This window comes from Odontesthes bonariensis, chromosome 22, assembly GCF_027942865.1.
Source record: "Odontesthes bonariensis isolate fOdoBon6 chromosome 22, fOdoBon6.hap1, whole genome shotgun sequence".
In the NCBI taxonomy this organism is placed as follows: domain Eukaryota; kingdom Metazoa; phylum Chordata; class Actinopteri; order Atheriniformes; family Atherinopsidae; genus Odontesthes; species Odontesthes bonariensis.
The window spans coordinates 32594254-32614508 of record NC_134527.1 but is presented as its reverse complement, the minus strand read 5'-3'; the positions used below and the strand labels follow the sequence as shown (position 1 = coordinate 32614508).

Here is a 20255-nt window from a genome sequence, read left to right as displayed (position 1 = left end):
ATACTGAGCCCAGAGTGAGTCTTCATACTGAGCCCAGAGTGAGGCTTTATACTGAGCCCGGTGTGAGGCTTCATACTGAGCCGGTGTGAGGCTTCCTACTGAGCCCAGAGTGAGGCTTCATACTGAGCCCGGTGTGAGGCTTCATACTGAGCCCGGTGTGAGGCTTCATACTGAGCCTGGTGTGAGGCTTCATACTGAGCCCAGAGTGAGTCTTCATACTGAGCCCGGTGTGAGGCTTCATACTGAGCCCGGTGTGAGGTTTCATACTGAGCCCGGTGTGAGGCTTTATACTGAGCTGGTGTGAGGCTTCCTACTGAGCCCGGTGTGAGGCTTCATACTGAGCCCGGTGTGAGGTTTCATACTGAGCCCGGTGTGAGGCTTCATACTGAGCTGGTGTGAGGCTTCCTACTGAGCCCGGTGTGAGGCTTCATACTGAGCCTAGAGTGAGGCTTCCTACTGAGCCCGGTGTGAGGCTTCCTACTGAGCCCGGTGTGAGGCTTCTTACTGAGCCGGTGTGAGGCTTCCTACTGAGCCCGGTGTGATGCTTCATACTGAGCCCGGTGTGATGCTTCATACTGAGCCCGGTGTGAGGCTTCATACTGAGCCCAGAGTGAGTCTTCATACTGAGCCCGGTGTGAGGCTTCATACTGAGCCCGGTGTGAGGCTTCATACTGAGCCCAGAGTGAGTCTTCATACTGAGCCCAGAGTGAGTCTTCATACTGAGCCCAGAGTGAGTCTTCATACTGAGCCCGGTGTGAGGCTTCATACTGAGCCCAGAGTGAGTCTTCATACTGAGCCAAGAGTGAGTCTTCATACTGAGCCCGGTGTGATGCTTCATACTGAGCCCGGTGTGAGGCTTCATACTGAGCCCAGAGTGAGGCTTCATACTGAGCCCAGAGTGAGTCTTCATACTGAGCCCAGAGTGATGCTTCATACTGAGCCCGGTGTGAGGCTTCATACTGAGCCCGGTGTGAGGCTTCATACTGAGCCCAGAGTGAGGCTTCATACTGAGCCCAGAGTGAGTCTTCATACTGAGCCCAGAGTGAGTCTTCATACTGAGCCCGGTGTGAGGCTTCCTACTGAGCCCGGTGTGAGGCTTCCTACTGAGCCCGGTGTGAGGCTTCCTACTGAGCCCGGTGTGAGGCTTCATACTGAGCCCGGTGTGATGCTTCATACTGAGCCCGGTGTGAGGCTTCATACTGAGCCCAGAGTGAGTCTTCATACTGAGCCCGGTGTGAGGCTTCATACTGAGCCCGGTGTGAGGCTTCATACTGAGCCCAGAGTGAGTCTTCATACTGAGCCCAGAGTGAGTCTTCATACTGAGCCCAGAGTGAGTCTTCATACTGAGCCCGGTGTGAGGCTTCATACTGAGCCCAGAGTGAGTCTTCATACTGAGCCCAGAGTGAGTCTTCATACTGAGCCCGGTGTGATGCTTCATACTGAGCCCGGTGTGAGGCTTCATACTGAGCCCAGAGTGAGGCTTCATACTGAGCCCAGAGTGAGTCTTCATACTGAGCCCAGAGTGATGCTTCATACTGAGCCCGGTGTGAGGCTTCATACTGAGCCCGGTGTGAGGCTTCATACTGAGCCCAGAGTGAGTCTTCATACTGAGCCCAGAGTGAGTCTTCATACTGAGCCCAGAGTGAGTCTTCATACTGAGCCCGGTGTGAGGCTTCCTACTGAGCCCGGTGTGAGGCTTCCTACTGAGCCCGGTGTGAGGCTTCCTACTGAGCCCGGTGTGAGGCTTCATACTGAGCCCGGTGTGAGGTTTCATACTGAGCCCGGTGTGAGGCTTCATACTGAGCTGGTGTGAGGCTTCCTACTGAGCCCGGTGTGAGGCTTCATACTGAGCCTAGAGTGAGGCTTCCTACTGAGCCCGGTGTGAGGCTTCCTACTGAGCCCGGTGTGAGGCTTCTTACTGAGCCGGTGTGAGGCTTCCTACTGAGCCCGGTGTGATGCTTCATACTGAGCCCGGTGTGATGCTTCATACTGAGCCCGGTGTGAGGCTTCATACTGAGCCCAGAGTGAGTCTTCATACTGAGCCCGGTGTGAGGCTTCATACTGAGCCCGGTGTGAGGCTTCATACTGAGCCCAGAGTGAGTCTTCATACTGAGCCCAGAGTGAGTCTTCATACTGAGCCCAGAGTGAGTCTTCATACTGAGCCCGGTGTGAGGCTTCATACTGAGCCCAGAGTGAGTCTTCATACTGAGCCCAGAGTGAGTCTTCATACTGAGCCCGGTGTGATGCTTCATACTGAGCCCGGTGTGAGGCTTCATACTGAGCCCAGAGTGAGGCTTCATACTGAGCCCAGAGTGAGTCTTCATACTGAGCCCAGAGTGATGCTTCATACTGAGCCCGGTGTGAGGCTTCATACTGAGCCCGGTGTGAGGCTTCATACTGAGCCCAGAGTGAGTCTTCATACTGAGCCCAGAGTGAGTCTTCATACTGAGCCCAGAGTGAGTCTTCATACTGAGCCCGGTGTGAGGCTTCCTACTGAGCCCGGTGTGAGGCTTCCTACTGAGCCCGGTGTGAGGCTTCATACTGAGCCCGGTGTGAGGCTTCCTACTGAGCCGGTGTGAGGCTTCCTACTGAGCCCAGAGTGAGGCTTCAAACTGAGCCCGGTGTGAGGCTTCATACTGAGCCCAGAGTGAGGCTTCATACTGAGCCTAGAGTGAGGCTTCCTACTGAGCCCGGTGTGAGGCTTCATACTGAGCCTAGAGTGAGGCTTCCTACTGAGCCCGGTGTGAGGCTTCCTACTGAGCCCGGTGTGAGGCTTCATACTGAGCCGGTGTGAGGCTTCCTACTGAGCCCGGTGTGAGGCTTCATACTGAGCCCGGTGTGAGGCTTCATACTGAGCCCAGAGTGAGTCTTCATACTGAGCCCGGTGTGAGGCTTCCTACTGAGCCCGGTGTGAGGCTTCATACTGAGCCCGGTGTGATGCTTCATACTGAGCCGGTGTGAGGCTTCATACTGAGCCCAGAGTGAGTCTTCATACTGAGCCCGGTGTGAGGCTTCCTACTGAGCCCAGAGTGAGTCTTCATACTGAGCCCGGTGTGAGGCTTCATACTGAGCCCGGTGTGAGGCTTCATACTGAGCCCGGTGTGAGGCTTCATACTGAGCCCGGTGTGAGGCTTCATACTGAGCCCGGTGTGAGGCTTCATACTGAGCCCGGTGTGAGGCTTCCTACTGAGCCCGGTGTGAGGCTTCATACTGAGCCCGGTGTGAGGCTTCATACTGAGCCGGTGTGAGGCTTCCTACTGAGCCCAGAGTGAGGCTTCAAACTGAGCCCGGTGTGAGGCTTCATACTGAGCCCAGAGTGAGGCTTCATACTGAGCCTAGAGTGAGGCTTCCTACTGAGCCCGGTGTGAGGCTTCATACTGAGCCCGGTGTGAGGCTTCATACTGAGCTGGTGTGAGGCTTCCTACTGAGCCCGGTGTGAGGCTTCATACTGAGCCCGGTGTGAGGCTTCATACTGAGCCCAGAGTGAGTCTTCATACTGAGCCCAGGGTAAGGCTTCATACTGAGCCCAGAGTGAGTCTTCATACTGAGCCCAGAGTGAGGCTTTATACTGAGCCCGGTGTGAGGCTTCATACTGAGCCGGTGTGAGGCTTCCTACTGAGCCCAGAGTGAGGCTTCATACTGAGCCCGGTGTGAGGCTTCATACTGAGCCCGGTGTGAGGCTTCATACTGAGCCCGGTGTGAGGCTTCATACTGAGCCCAGAGTGAGTCTTCATACTGAGCCCGGTGTGAGGCTTCATACTGAGCCCGGTGTGAGGCTTCATACTGAGCCCGGTGTGAGGTTTCATACTGAGCCCGGTGTGAGGCTTCATACTGAGCTGGTGTGAGGCTCCCTACTGAGCCCGGTGTGAGGCTTCATACTGAGCCCGGTGTGAGGTTTCATACTGAGCCCGGTGTGAGGCTTCATACTGAGCTGGTGTGAGGCTTCCTACTGAGCCCGGTGTGAGGCTTCATACTGAGCCCGGTGTGAGGCTTCATACTGAGCCCGGTGTGAGGCTTCATACTGAGCCCAGAGTGAGTCTTCCTACTGAGCCCGGTGTGAGGCTTCATACTGAGCCCGGTGTGAGGCTTCATACTGAGCCGGTGTGAGGCTTCATACTGAGCCCAGAGTGAGGCTTCATACTGAGCCCGGTGTGAGGCTTCATACTGAGCCGGTGTGAGGCTTCATACTGAGCCGGTGTGAGGCTTCCTACTGAGCCCGGTGTGATGCTTCATACTGAGCCCGGTGTGAGGCTTCATACTAAGCCCGGTGTGAGGTTTCCTACTGAGCCCGGTGTGAGGCTTCCTACTGAGCCCGGTGTGAGGCTTCATACTGAGCCGGTGTGAGGCTTCCTACTGAGCCCAGAGTGAGTCTTCATACTGAGCCCAGAGTAAGGCTTCATACTGAGCCCGGTGTGAGGCTTCATACTGAGCCGGTGTGAGGCTTCATACTGAGCCGGTGTGAGGCTTCCTACTGAGCCCGGTGTGATGCTTCATACTGAGCCCGGTGTGAGGCTTCATACTAAGCCCGGTGTGAGGCTTCCTACTGAGCCCGGTGTGATGCTTCATACTGAGCCCGGTGTGAGGCTTCATACTGAGCCCGGTGTGAGGCTTCATACTGAGCCCAGAGTGAGGCTTCATACTGAGCCCAGAGTGAGGCTTCTTACTGAGCCTGGTGTGATGCTTCCTACTGAGCCCGGTGTGAGGCTTCATACTGAGCCCAGAGTGAGGCTTCATACTGAGCCCGGTGTGAGGCTTCATACTGAGCCCGGTGTGAGGCTTCATACTGAGCTGGTGTGAGGCTTCCTACTGAGCCCGGTGTGAGGCTTCATACTGAGCCCGGTGTGAGGCTTCATACTGAGCCCAGAGTGAGTCTTCATACTGAGCCCAGGGTAAGGCTTCATACTGAGCCCAGAGTGAGTCTTCATACTGAGCCCAGAGTGAGGCTTTATACTGAGCCCGGTGTGAGGCTTCATACTGAGCCGGTGTGAGGCTTCCTACTGAGCCCAGAGTGAGGCTTCATACTGAGCCCGGTGTGAGGCTTCATACTGAGCCCAGAGTGAGTCTTCATACTGAGCCCGGTGTGAGGCTTCATACTGAGCCCGGTGTGAGGTTTCATACTGAGCCCGGTGTGAGGCTTCATACTGAGCTGGTGTGAGGCTTCCTACTGAGCCCGGTGTGAGGCTTCATACTGAGCCCGGTGTGAGGTTTCATACTGAGCCCGGTGTGAGGCTTCATACTGAGCTGGTGTGAGGCTTCCTACTGAGCCCGGTGTGAGGCTTCATACTGAGCCTAGAGTGAGGCTTCCTACTGAGCCCGGTGTGAGGCTTCCTACTGAGCCCGGTGTGAGGCTTCTTACTGAGCCCGGTGTGATGCTTCATACTGAGCCCGGTGTGATGCTTCATACTGAGCCCGGTGTGAGGCTTCATACTGAGCCCGGTGTGAGGCTTCATACTGAGCCCGGTGTGAGGCTTCCTACTGAGCCCGGTGTGAGGCTTCATACTGAGCCCGGTGTGAGGCTTCATACTGAGCCGGTGTGAGGCTTCCTACTGAGCCCAGAGTGAGGCTTCAAACTGAGCCCGGTGTGAGGCTTCATACTGAGCCCAGAGTGAGGCTTCATACTGAGCCTAGAGTGAGGCTTCCTACTGAGCCCGGTGTGAGGCTTCATACTGAGCCTAGAGTGAGGCTTCCTACTGAGCCCGGTGTGAGGCTTCCTACTGAGCCCGGTGTGAGGCTTCATACTGAGCCGGTGTGAGGCTTCCTACTGAGCCCAGAGTGAGTCTTCATACTGAGCCCGGTGTGAGGCTTTATACTGAGCCCAGATTGAGGCTTCATACTGAGCCCGGTGTGAGGCTTCATACTGAGCCGGTGTGAGGCTTCCTACTGAGCCCAGAGTGAGGCTTCAAACTGAGCCCGGTGTTATGCTTCATACTGAGCCCGGTGTGATGCTTCATACTGAGTCCGGTGTGAGGCTTCATTCTGAGCCCAGAGAGATCTTCAAATTTCCCAGAATTCCTTGTTATTGTGGTTTGTGTCTCTTTGAGAGCGCACTAAATACAAACCACTACAAAAGTTATCACCTTAAAAGCTTCATCATATGACAAAACATTCTGAAATGTGAATTACTTGACCTATGTCCCTTTAATCGAATCAAACTGTAGTGTTTTATGATTCCTAACAGGTTCATGTGCCTGTCTTTTTCACATTTCCAACTTCCATCATGTTAGGGTTAGGGTTTACCAGCTTTACGGGTAGCTGATGTTTACAGGGGTTAGGGTTAAGGTTTACCAGCTTTACGGGTAGCTGATGTGTACAGGGGTTAGGGTTAGGGTTTACCAGCTGTACGGGTAGCTGATGTTTACAGGGGTTAGGGTTTACCAGCTTTACGGGTAGCTGATGTTTACAGGGGTTAGGGTTAAGGTTTACCAGCTTTACGGGTAGCGTATGTATACAGGGGTTAGGGTTAGGGTTTACCAGCTTTACGGGTAGCTGATGTTTACAGGGGTTAGGGTTAAGGTTTACCAGCTTTACGGGTAGCTGATGTGTACAGGGGTTAGGGTTAGGGTTTACCAGCTGTACGGGTAGCTGATGTTTACAGGGGTTAGGGTTTACCAGCTTTACGGGTAGCTGATGTTTACAGGGGTTAGGGTTAAGGTTTACCAGCTTTACGGGTAGCGTATGTATACAGGGGTTAGGGTTAGGGTTTACCAGCTTTACGGGTAGCTGATGTTTACAGGGGTTAGGGTTAAGGTTTACCAGCTTTACGGGTAGCTGATGTTTACATGGGTTAGGGTTAGGGTTTACCAGCTGTACGGGTAGCTGATGTTTACAGGGGTTAGGGTTTGGGTTTACCAACTGTACGGGTAGCTGATGTTTACAGGGGTTAGGGTTTACCAGCTGTACGGGTAGCTGATGTTTACAGGGGTTAGGGTTTACCAGCTTTACGGGTAGCTGATGTTTACAGGGGTTAGGGTTAAGGTTTACCAGCTTTACGGGTAGCGTATGTATACAGGGGTTAGGGTTAGGGTTTACCAGCTTTACGGGTAGCTGATGTTTACAGGGGTTAGGGTTAAGGTTTACCAGCTTTACGGGTAGCTGATGTTTACATGGGTTAGGGTTAGGGTTTACCAGCTGTACGGGTAGCTGATGTTTACAGGGGTTAGGGTTTGGGTTTACCAACTGTACGGGTAGCTGATGTTTACAGGGGTTAGGGTTTACCAGCTGTACGGGTAGCTGATGTTTACAGGGGTTAGGGTTTACCAGCTTTACGGGTAGCTGATGTATACAGGGGTTAGGGTTTGGGTTTACCAGCTGTACAGGTAGCTGATGTATACAGGGGTTAGGGTTAGGGTTTACCAGCTTTACGGGTAGCTGATGTTTACAGGGGTTAGGGTTTACCAGCTTTACGGGTAGCTGATGTATACAGGGGTTAGGGTTTGGGTTTACCAGCTGTACAGGTAGCTGATGTATACAGGGGTTAGGGTTAGGGTTTACCAGCTTTACGGGTAGCTGATGTTTACAGGGGTTAGGGTTAGGGTTTACCAGCTGTACGGGTAGCTGATCTATACAGGGTTTGGAGTTAGAGTTTACCAGCTGTACGGGTAGCTGATGTATACAGGGTTTGGAGTTAGAGTTTACCAGCTGTACGGGTAGCTGATGTTTACAGGGGTTAGGGTTAGGGTTTACCAGCTTTACAGGTAGCTGATGTATACAGGGGTTAGGGTTAGGGTTTACCAGCTGTACGGGTAGCTGATGTATACAGGGGTTAGGGTTAGGGTTTACCAGTTTTACAGGTAGCTGATGTATACAGGGGTTAGGGTTAGGGTTTACCAGCTGTACGGGTAGCTGATGTTTACAGGGGTTAGAGTTTACCAGCTGTACGGGTAGCTGATGTTTACAGGGGTAATAAAAGGTCAACTGCTGACATCCAGGGCACTCTGTCAGTTGCTACTGAGGGGATATTAAAATGTGCTGTAAAACAACAGTGTTTTTTTGACATGGTATGGTATGGTGTTAAAATGGATTTATTTCTGATATTTTTTTCTCAGTATGAGTCAAAATAATACAGTGTATAATATGGGCAACATATATAATGGGAAACCATCAGAAGAAACCACACATATATGTATATAGATATACATGTATATCTATCTATATATATATATATATATATATATATATATATATATATATATATATATATATATATATATATATACAGTATATAGTGTGTGTGGGTGTGTGTGTGTGTGTGTGTGTGTATAGGTCATCAAGGAGAGTTTGGATTTGTTGAAGGGTTTCTGATAGACATGGACAGATTTTCCAAAGAGATATTATCTCTAACATTGTTTTCCATTGTGTTTCTGGACTTTTAGTCCATGAGGATGGTTTTCTGCATCACTGGGTCTCAGCCCCACTCTACGTCTGTCTGATGCAAAAGTAATACGGTGTGAAATTCCACAGGACAGGGTTTGCTCAAACTGTTTTAGCTGGTGAAAATAATTCCTCTTCTGGTGGCCCTGTTCTGTGCAGATTTGAACCTTATCTTGTCCCACAGGAAACCTTCCGACTGTCCACACAGAGCTGTCCCCGCTGTGTCCTGCAGGTATCACTGACTACTCATACAGTACTTCCTACAGCTCTACAACAGCAAAAAATTAAATAAAAATTTTGCTTTGGGTCTCAGATTATGAGATATCATTCTTAGTTGTTGTTCAGTGTACATTTCACCCCAGGTCAGTAGAAAGGGAGTGATTAGTCAAGCTTAGAAACAATAACTAAAGTAATGAAATCTGGCTCCAAGGCCCACACCAATGGATGTTGTAGTGGTTGAGATGGAGCTCTAACTTTTTTTGAAAGGAGATACATGAACTGGGAGAATGAAGGAGTTGGCATGGACTGACCCATCCATGATGTTGTCCCTCATTTACTTGGAGAAAGTTCTATTTATAATGACGGTGTTGATCCACAAGGTGGAGCTGCATTTCATAAGATTGAAAGAACTCTTCCATTCATGATCTCGACAGCATTTCTATTGTTGAAAGGAAGTTTTGAATGATATATTCCATCCCCTCCAAAACAGTTGAACTTCTGTCAAACTGATTAAGATTTGTTTAGCGAGAGCTTTGTGTGTGTTGGTACCTCGGCTCTTTCAGTCCACATATTCCTATCAGCTGCAGTTGATAGTTTTACATGATTGAATTTGCCACTGAAAATATTTATCTTATTAAATGTGTTCTTTTTAAAAACTGGCGTAAGAATTACAGAGCATGTGGCACCAGTTGACGTCCTTCAATCGGAAGGCAAATGAGTAGTTTGACGTAGTTGCAGTAAGGTGACAGTACAAAGACCACAAAGTGTAGAAAACACATCAAATGGTGAGATTTTTCCATTTCTTCGTTCATCGGCTCCAAATAAGCCAGAGCCACTTCCCCCTGAAAGGGAGCTCAGATCTGCATGTAGCTTCTTTAGCTTGAAATGTCACAGTGTTGCACAATGTGTCTGAGCTGAGCTGCTCCTCCCTTCACACTTTCAAACAGCCTCTGATGAACCTACAACCCCATCAGAGTTCCTCACTTCACAGTCCTTGGTCTGTCTTGACACAGATGCCCCATCTTTCTAAATTTACTTCTGGTGATTTGCAGTATTTAATTTAGCCATTGTAATGCATTCAAACCTTTGGCCACGGCCGTCAGTTAAACTCTCTGTCGGAGATTGTTTCCAAATGTTTTGAGTGTGAAACTCTCTGAAGCCAGTTTACACTACCTGAGCTGTAATATGACTGACTGACTGTCAGACACACAAACACACGCACAGTCTGCATATCATGCACATGTCAAACGTGCAAACACAAGAACAATGTAAGAACTCAGTGGAAATGAACCGTTGGTCCATCATCATTCAGTGATGGCCGATCCAAAGCCAACTTCCTGCAGCATCATCGTGCAGACGCCTCTCTGTCTGCACTTCCATTCTCAGCAAAGTTTTATGTGTCTGATCGCTTTAGTGCTACTTTCCAGATGTACATTGTTTTATTAAGAACAAGCTCATTTTGTATCACACAAGACATTAATACACCACCAATCAGTAATATGATATGATATATATTATATATATATATATATCCATTACATTATCATTTGTTTAATTTATTGTTAAGATATATATTTTTCAATTTTCAATTTTCAATCTTATTCCTAAATTATTGCAGTAAAGACTAAAAGTTACCATTATATCATTTATGATTACTATAGATGCAGAATTACTTTTGTTTTAACACCAAAACTAATTTAGGAAATGATTCGATATATGTTAAGATAAATATGCACTACCATGAACCTTTATAGAACCCTTTTTATCGTATAAATTGAAAGGCCTAAAAGACATTTTATAATAACATGATATTCATTTCCTGGTGTTCAGCTGACGTGTCGGTCAGTGTGCACTTTTAAAAAAAAGGAAGTAAAAAACTAAAATTGTTAAGGAAGTCGTTGAAATGAGGAAGCTTTCGAGCTGAACCACTTCACTGAGTGTCAGAAGGAGGGTTGATTGCTCCAGCTGGACAGCACAGTGAGTGAGTGACTGCTTTTCTCTGCTTGCTTGTTTGTCAGGAGATGGCCTGATCCATGCTTAAGGTGACCTGTTGGTGTGTTCTTCAGACTGCTGAGAGAGCGAACAACTGACAGAACTCAAGTGTGGAACCACTTCAGCTCACAGTGAGTACACTGGGCTTTTCTTTCACTGGTCCGTCCTATTGGCAGATTATTTGACCTGCTCACAGTGAGTGCACTGGGCTTTTCTTTAACTCTTCCGTCCTATTGGCAGATTATTTGACCTGCTCACAGTGAGTACACTGGGCTTTTCTTTCACTGGTCCGTCCTATTGGCAGATTATTTGACCTGCTCACAGTGAGTGCACTGGGCTTTTCTTTAACTCTTCCGTCCTATTGGCAGATTATTTGACTCACACTCACATTTTGCTCACACTGCTGCTGTTCACAGAATTACTGATGATGTCCAAGTTACCAGTTCACATGTGTTCCTATTCTCAGATGCAGAAGTTCATTTCAAACATTTAGAAAAATTAAAAGAAATTAATAGTTGCACAAGGAAAGTGATATAGTAATAATTCATATTTAAACAATTATAAATAAGCAGGTCATATTCTATGTTAGAGAAGCAGGAAACATAAACATATTTAATCAAAATGTGACAATGAAAAGGCTTTCAACTATTTGGTTCTTTTTGAGGCCTCTCACCTGACTGGGGAAGTTTTAATTGAATTGAAGTTTTGCATACACTGAGTAGGTTTTCTTCTGAGCTGGAGAGGCATGATGTGGCACAGCAGTGTGTGTTTGCTGTGTGCTGCTGGTGTCCTAAATCCCTTTCTTGGTAAAAACAGAGAGCAGAATACTCAGTGTTGATATGTTTAGTGCAACTTTGCGTTTGCTTCTTTCAAACTGCCCGGACCATATTGTGTCTGACAGATGCTTTGACTTTTAAAACAACTGAAGTAGGATATTATTTGTAGGACTCCATATTGTTTTCTTGTTTTTTTTTCTTCTTTTATTGAACTGAACTATTTATTTCATCTTCTTTTTTAAATACATTTATTTGTTTTGTAACCGCTGTTTGAGCTGCTGGAAGCTTAAAGCTATCATGACAAACTAAGTGGACTGAATAAAAGGTCTTCGTATTAATCAGCAGCCATGTTGATATGAAACCAGAGCATGTACGTTTCTAGTTTGTCATTTCTGAGGTGAGCAGAAAACGCTCCAGATGTTAGCTTTGGATTAAAAACTAGATGTCTTTTGTGTTCCAACATAGAAACATAAAAACTGTTGGGGTTCATGAATCTGATATTATTTTCAGCTGATCACATAACAGTAAGGATTAGTAATCTGTAAACTGTTTTAAGGTGTCCAAGCACATCAGCATTTAATCAATACTGACACGAGGGAAATGTGTGGTGGCGCTCAGCACAGCTTGTACACAAACTGCACCTGTAACCCAGAGCCAGACGGATTCTCACAGCTTCACAGCAGAAACTGTTGTAGGTTTCTTCCACTCAGGAAGTCAAAGCCCCTGAACCAAAATGATCAGAGACCACAGGCTTCTTTGAGCCTTATCATAAGGAAACTCAACAGTGTGATATCAAACCATCTCCAGATGTATTTGCATTGTATTGATGTTGTTGGGATGATAGTTGACTTTGTACTACAAATAGTGCCCAGCGTGCACGTTGAGCTTCACTGCTGTTTCTTTTAAGCACAAGTGAATGAAGCGATCTGTGAAGTGGGTTGTGTTCTTCTCTCAGTCATAGTGCCGACATATATGTATGTTAGCTGAAGTCTTCTTTTGAAGTGTCTCTGCATCATTATTAGTGTTTGGATAGAAAGTTAAAGATTCCCAGATAAAATCAAATCAAATGTTTCTGGGAGCAAACTGATGAAATGCACGTTGTTCCATTAGCTGCACCACTTCAGGGAATGTGAGCAGCAGCCTGTACAGTCACCATGTTGCTCTGTGATGTTTGAGAAGTTTCTGACTTCGGTAACAACTCAGCAGCGTGGTGCATGTATTGTTGGTGCAGTTGTGCAGCCGCTGTACAATGATGATGAAGAAGTACTTTTAAATAATATTGTATATGCGCTGGAATTTACAGATGTTTCTTTTGTTTTTAAGCCATCAGGGAATCTTGTACTGAAGTATTGAAGGGATTGGATTAAGTTATCAGAGAGATTTTACAAACCCACAAAAAGTATTTCATGTCATCAACCACAGTCTTCAGCATATGTCACTCAGAGTAAGAAGTCAGTGTTCAAGCTCATTCATCTATTCAATTCAATTCAGTTTATTTATATAGCGCCAAATACAACAAATGTCATCTCAAGGAACTTAAATAATAAAGTCCAATTCAAGCCAATTGGAGTTCAATTCATTGTAATCATAATTAATTTCAAAATAATATAATTCATTCATATAGAGCCAATTCAAAAACAGTTTCCCAGCTAAGGAAACCACCAGATAGCACCTAAACTTGTCTTCAGTCTAATCTCCCGTCCTGAGCGTGCCTGAGGCGACTGTGGAGAGAAACGACTCCCTTTGAACAGGAAGAAACCTCTGGCAGAACCAGAACCAGGAAGGGTGGCCATCAGAACCAGAACCAGGAAGGGTGGCCATCGCCTCCACCAGCTGGGGTTTGAGAGGACAGAAAAGAGGGGACAACAAACACTGTAACACCATTCAAAGGATATCTGTTGGAACAGGGAAACACGAGTTAATGACCACAATAATGTCACATGTACATAATGTCATTTGAGAAATTAAACAGGGAAAAAGAGAGTAAAGTGAGGAAAGGTGTGACAGATGAGGCCCCCCAGCAGTCTGGGCCTATAGCAGCTTAACTATGGGATGTTTCAGGGTCACCTGAGCCATCCCTAACTATAAGCTTTATCAGAAAGGAAAGTTTTAAGCCTGGTCTTAAAAGTGGAAAGGGTGTCTGCTTCCTGAAGCCAAACTGGCAGCTGGTTCCACAGAGAGGGGCCTGATACCTGAAGGCTCTGCCTCCCAAACTGGCAGCTAGTTCCACAGAGAGGGGCCTGATACCTGAAGGCTCTGCCTCCCAAACTGGCAGCTAGTTCCACAGAGAGGGGCCTGATAACTGAAGGCTCTGCCTCCCAAACTGGCAGCTGGTTCCACAGAGAGGGGCCTGATAACTGAAGGCTCTGCCTCCCAAACTGGCAGCTGGTTCCACAGAGAGGGGCCTGATAACTGAAGGCTCTGCCTCCCAAACTGGCAGCTGGTTCCACAGAGAGGGGCCTGACATTTGGGATGCTATGGGTGGGGAAATCTTCACAGTATCACACCCTGATGGTTTAAGGAGACATATTCAGACCTTCTGAATGTCTGAGACATGACTTGTGTTTTTATTTATGTGGTGATTTGCATGTTCCCCCATGCATGCCTGGGTTCTTTCCGGGTACTCCGGCGTCCTCGCACCATCCAAAAACATGCATGTTAGGTTCATTGGTGATTGGAAATTGTCCCTCGGAGTGAGTGTGAGCGTGGGTGCTTTTTTGTCTGGTGTGTCTCTGTGTGGCCCTGTGATGGACCGGTGACCTGTCCAGGTGTACCCTGCCTCTCGCCCAATGGCAGCGGGGATAGGTTGCAGCACCCCGGCATCCTGAATTGCATTAAGTGGGTCTCTGGTGTCTTGACTAAAATTCTTTAGTCAAGACACCAGAGAGATGGTACAACAGTCCCTTTTCTGCTCTGTTCACACCAGCTGGTTTTAACAATAAATAATATAATTAATAATTCTAAACCACTTTAACTCCTGTCTCAGAAAACTACTTTTTTTGCTTTTTTAAATTATTTATTTGGGCTTTTTAAGCCTTTATTATATAGGACAGTGTAGAGAGACAGGAAGCAGGGGGCAGAGATTGGGGGAACAACATGCGGGATTCGAACCGGGGCCAGCTGCAGCGAGGACTGTAGCCTCTGTACATGGGGTGCCTGCTGTACCCACTACGCCACAGACCGCCCCAGAAAACTACTTTTTCAACATCATATATGTAAGCTAACCTATCAGAAATGTGAGTCTTCTGATGTTGAGAAAGGATGCAAACTTTTCACATCAAAATTTGTGATATTCATTCCTATTTTCCTCACTCATCATCACTTTCTCTGCCCCTTCTACAGCAGACGAGAGGGGGTTTAGCTAAACTGCTAACCCTAAAGCTAATGTTAGCTGCAGCAACAGTCTCTGTCAACATTTTTCTTATGTAAAATATATAGAATATTGTTTGCATTTGGCTTTTCTTAGGCTAAGAAATGTAGTGCTGATGTTGTTATAGTGCAGGATATTAATGGTAGGCTACCCTGCAAACAGTTGCTTTTATTGGGAGATTTACAGCTGTTTAGAAGGTTTTTTGTAACAGTGAATTCTGGTGCTGCAGCTGAAGCTACAAGCAAAGAAGAATGGGAAATCTGAGTTTCCAAGTCTTTAAAATCATGGATGTCATGTGCTCCAGGCTAAGAAGGAATAAGAATATCCTGCCTGTCATCAGTTCACACTTAAAAAGATTGTGTACTTAATTGCTTGCATGCATTTTTGTAAAGGCACTGACTGTTATTTATAGAGATCTCTGCAGCAACATATGCTTACTGTCTGGAACTGTATCCCATCGGAAACATTCAGCAAATGAAGTGAAGAGAACTCTTGCTTCAGGCTAGAATGAGAAAATAGTTGAATTATATTTAAAAAAGAGGTGATTGAACACAGTGATAATGCTGCTGTCCCCTTTTAGAAAGGCATTGCTGGCTTCCAATTCAAAATGTCTCATTCTCTTTTTATACCAAAAGTATTGAGTTGAATAAAAAAAATGGAGCTGCACTAAACCAAGCCAATAAAATCATTTCGCACTGCCACAATTCCAATTGTGTTGATTCCTCCCAGAGGAGACGCCTGTACGCTATGACAGGACAGGTCCTGGCCATAGTTTCTGATAATCTTAATAGATTTCATCTTAATTGGTTAATTAGGCTATATCACTTTTTTTGTTGTTGTTTTTTCTGTAAAATTGCTACAGGGATTCATCATAATCCTTATATGATGTTATGTTGTCTTTAGCTTCATTTTTTCCTGGTGGCTGAACGTTGTGAAGGGACTTCTGTGAAGGAGCCACCATCCAGGAGCAAACATGGCAGACACTGTGAAAACACTGCCTTTCTTCTATGGCAACATCACCAGGGAGGAGGCAGAGGGCTACCTGCGGCAGGCGGGCACCGGCAACGGCTTGTACCTACTGCGGCAAAGCCGTAATTATCTTGGAGGCTTTGCTCTTTCGGTTTCAAATTCAGGTCGCTGCTATCACTACACCATTGAAAAACAACTCAATGAAACATATGCTATTGCCGGTGGTAAGAGCCACAAGATCCCCATGGATGTGATTGACTACCACTCCCAGGAAATGGATGGTCTTGTATGTCTACTGAAGAAGCCTTGCAACAGGCCCAAGAACATGCAGCCAAAAGTGGGGCCATTTGAGGACTTCAAGGAAAAACTGATCCGGGAGTATGTAATGCAGACCTGGAACCTGCAGGTTGGTTTGAACTCTGTCCTGTAAAAAGCAAGCACATCTGTTCAGAACATCTGCAGTAGAATGTGAAGCCAGCACAGCAAAAAGCACACACGAATAAAGTACTTTATTTTAAGCTAGGATGACAAAGAATTTATTCAAGAAATGTTTTAAGCCTGTGAAATGCCAAAACTTCAAAGTAGCAAGCACAGGAACTCTTTCAAGCAGGCAGCAAAACAGGAAGATCTCAGACACCTTTTTGACTTATCAGTCTAAAACAATCGCACCTTAAAGCGGCAGTCGGCTACTTTTTTTTAGTCATATTAGCTTGAACTGTCATGGGATTCTGGAAGTAGAATATTTATTAAATAGGCTGTTTAGGAAAAATAACGAATTCTGTAGCTCCCTCTGAAGCCTGTAATCATGCTTACAAAAACCGAGCGCTCCCGGCTGTTTTTAACCAATCACGTTAGGGTGGAGGAATCCTACCTGTCAGTCACAGCTTGTGCACACGCTGCTGAGCGTGAGTCTGCCCCAGCTTGTGTGCGCTCACACTGGTGTGAACTCACGTGCACAACCTCGTCCACAGAGGGGGAGGGGTTTGGGGGGGCGATTCTCAGCTTGTTAGAGGTTGGGGGAGGGACCTGAAAGTTGTGTCAGTTCGAATATTCCGACTTTAGACTCGTAATTTTGAAAACTTGCCGACTGCAGCTTTAAATATCACCGACAATCTTCTCATTACAGAAGAACACTTTATAACCACAGGATATACAGGAGCTTAAAGCTAAAACGGGATGTTTTATGTATGTTTTCAGCATACATTTTACTGCTGTGTTTCTTCACACATCTGATTTCTGAATTATGCCACAGTGCTTCCAGATCCCAGGGACTACGCTAGTGGATACAGGCAGTTAATGCATACAGTAGATGGTTTTATGGCTCTGTACTGGAACTCCTGTGTTTCATTAACTGTCCAACATGCAGCAGCTGGATACAAAAAAAGATGCTCTCAACCCTTGTGATGTGTTTATTTTGACTTCATGTGTCCCCACAATTCATGTGCTTACATGCAAGCACCTCTCCATTGACAGACACGCAGTGTAGAACCAAGAACAAATGCAGGACAGATATGTCTTGGCTTGCATATTCTTCATGTTATAAGTTTCAGCCTATGATAAGAACTATAATTCAACATTCTATGTTATGTGTGCATGCAGGGGCCAGCCCTGGAACAGGCCATCATCAGTCAGAGACCTCAGCTGGAGAAACGGATTGCCACCACTGCTCACGAAAGAATGCCTTGGTTCCACGGAACTATAACTCGAGAAGACTCTGAGCCCAGGCTTCAACATGGACCCCGTATAAATGGAAAATTCCTGTAAGTATTTCACAGTTGACTTTGTTCGTGTTTACAGTAAATAGCAGAAATTAAATTTAGCATATTATCAACACATAAACAAATCTCTTTAATGTTACCATACTCCCAGATGAATCCTTATCACACAAGGTCATGCTAAAACATACCCCTGCCCTGAACTGAAATGTTCAATTGTTGTGCTTTCTGTGGAACTTCATTGCTTTTATAGTTATCACCACTTCACCTTTCAGTAGACAATTTCAGTCATATCAAAAGAGTGGTCTTGACAGTGTAATTATTATGGGTCTACTTTGGATGAGTGTGTGGCTGGAGAGCGATAATCACTTTGACAAGGACAAAAAAAAGTCACTAAAGAACATCTGTCCTGGTTGAAAAACAAAAGCAGGCCTGGAGGCATTGGGATTGCTCAGTTTTCACTAGGCAACATATTTACACACTTAACAATACAGTAGGATTTCCTTGTTAAAGATACAAACCCTGGCAGAAAATATGGCAGCACCCCTCTTGGAGGATGTTAATTCAGCCGTTTTATGATATCATCAAAATAAAAAGCACAGATATGATACAAAGCCATCTTATTTAACAGCTGAACATACTGGCTCTGTAAAAATACTTCAAAAACATAAAAGAATTGATTGCATGGCAATTTTTTCTAATACCAACGCAAGTTTGAATATGCAAATGAGTGTGCAGTGAAAATAGAGTTTTTGAAGAGCTGTCAGAGGAAACAATGGAAAGGATGATTCAACTCAGAGTGTGGCAAAAGATGTTGGTTGTTCCCAGTCAGCTGGGTCTGAAATTTGGAGCAACTACGAACATAATGGCAAGGTTGTTAAAGGGAAACGTTAAAGAGTCTGGACAGAAAACTCTTAGAAATATGTCTGAAAATAGAAAATGTACAACAAAAGAAACAGGAGACAATGGGCCTCATGCAAGAACATTTTCATATTTTTATTCTAAATTTCTCACTTTTTTCATAAGAAGGTCTCGTACGAACACACCACGTCAGATTCAACAAACGCTCTGAACTTTGGAAAAAGTGTGTAAACGACCTGCGTAAATGATGAATGCCACCCGTGTGTATTTAAGTGCACGTGCACGAGGATAGTAGATTTGCATACTCCACGCCCAAAATAATACCATATTAGGCAGTGCTTCCTGTCTCCTGTGCCAGGAAGTGTTGAGTCATGAGAATGGCATCAAGAAGCAAAAAGAACAACTTTAGGGGCTCTGAGACTGAAGTTCTGCTTTCAGAGATCCAGAAAGGAAAATCTGTCATATTTAGTAGTGTCAGCAGTGGAATTACGGGACCTGCTAAAGCCAAGAAATGAGAAGTTATTACGAGTAGGGATGGGAATTGATAAGATTTTTACGATTCCAATTCCATTTTCGATTCTGCTTAACGATTCGGTTCTTTGTCGATTCCCTTATCGATTCTCATTTGGAGAAAAAGGACAACAAACCGGTCGATTAGCATCAACTTTGTTTAGTTTAGAAGTAACACGAGTCGTGACCTTACAAACCCAACAACGGTGAGGTCCATATTGGTCTATCATGGCCTGGGTAATTTAACTCTTCCGTGCTCTGGTGAAAGGAGAAGCTGGAGGTAGACATGAACTGGGGGTAGTACCACCAGCCTCTGGCTCTGAGCCAGTCTGCAGTGTTAGCCGAGGACATGCTAACGTTGCTAACGTTGCTAACGTTGCTGGGTTCAGATTCACCAACGTTAGTCCGGAGCAGATCGAAAACGCGACATTCATTCATAGTTATTGCATGTTGGTAGTGTTTCCTCCCTTTGGTGAAATATTCACTTTGCAAGTTGCCCTGTTGTCGTCTTTTTTAGGGATGTGTAACCAAACTTTCGAGCGTTTGTACCGCTTGGGCGCCATGTTTACTGTTGGCTGCTGGCTGCGCTGGACTCGCCACGCAACGTTGCGTGGTGACGTCATTCGCGCCCACTGGAATCGATAAGGGAATCGTTTGCAAAATCGCCAAACGATTCCAAGGAATTGAAACACTGGGAACCGGTTCTCAACAAGAACGGTTTGATGTGAAAATGGCTTAAAATTAAAAAAACGTCTCGCCATGGGCAGGCGCTCGATGACTGCAACTAAAGCCGTGCAATCAGTTGTTGCCTCATCAAAAATCCAAGGGTGGTGAGGACCTGGACATGTGGTGGAACTGGGTTTGATCGGCGTGTTTCTCTCTGGAGTCGTGGCTCCAGCAAGCTGCATATTTGCAACAGCACAGTCCTTGGCAATCTAAATCGCGATGTCAGCCATTCGTCTGTCTCCGCAGGACATCAACACGATCTCGGAACACACACTCTCTTCCAAGAGCCTGATGCGCTAAGGCATCCAAAAGTAGAAAGTCAGCCGCTGGTTACACTTCCCATTGACCTTGTTATATACAGAGTCAAATTAACCTTCAATTAGTGCATCATTTAAGCCAAACAGAATAATGTCAGCATCATTATGGGGTATAATGTATATATTTATTTATGTTTGCTTCAAAGTAATTAAATATACAATCCATTAGTCAAGCAAATGGAATAACAGCGGAATAACAGCGGACTATTTTACGTGACTCCTACGGCAGGTCTGGATCACTCGTAAATTCTGTTCGTACCTGAAAGAAAATGTAAAATCGTACGCAAGACTTAAGAACAAATCTGTGCGTACGACGGTTGTTGCATGAGGCCCGATGTTTGTGAGCCAAATGTAAGACACCAGTGAAAGAAATGGGATTTCCATCCAGAGAAGGCAAACATAAAGCATCACTAACATCTAATGAGAAGAA

The 20255-nt window shown here is 45.9% G+C and overlaps 1 protein-coding gene across 3 annotated transcripts in view; it reads left to right on the top strand.

Moving 5' to 3' along the window:
- Nucleotides 1–20255, top strand: part of syk (spleen tyrosine kinase) — a 65790-nt gene that overhangs the window by 9604 nt on the left and 35931 nt on the right. Inside the window, exons 1-5 of one of the 3 annotated variants that reach the window (XM_075455253.1) lie at nt 8350–8444; nt 8555–8602; nt 10608–10712; nt 15631–16102; nt 17296–17456. In XM_075455253.1, the coding sequence (XP_075311368.1) occupies nt 15701–16102; nt 17296–17456 (563 nt within the window). In that variant the 5' untranslated portion in view covers nt 8350–8444; nt 8555–8602; nt 10608–10712; nt 15631–15700. Of the gene's footprint in view, nt 1–8349; nt 8445–8554; nt 8603–10513; nt 10571–10607; nt 10713–15630; nt 16103–17295; nt 17457–20255 lie in introns of those variants that run through there. The other 2 variants (XM_075455252.1, XM_075455254.1) reach the window with 2 other exon arrangements.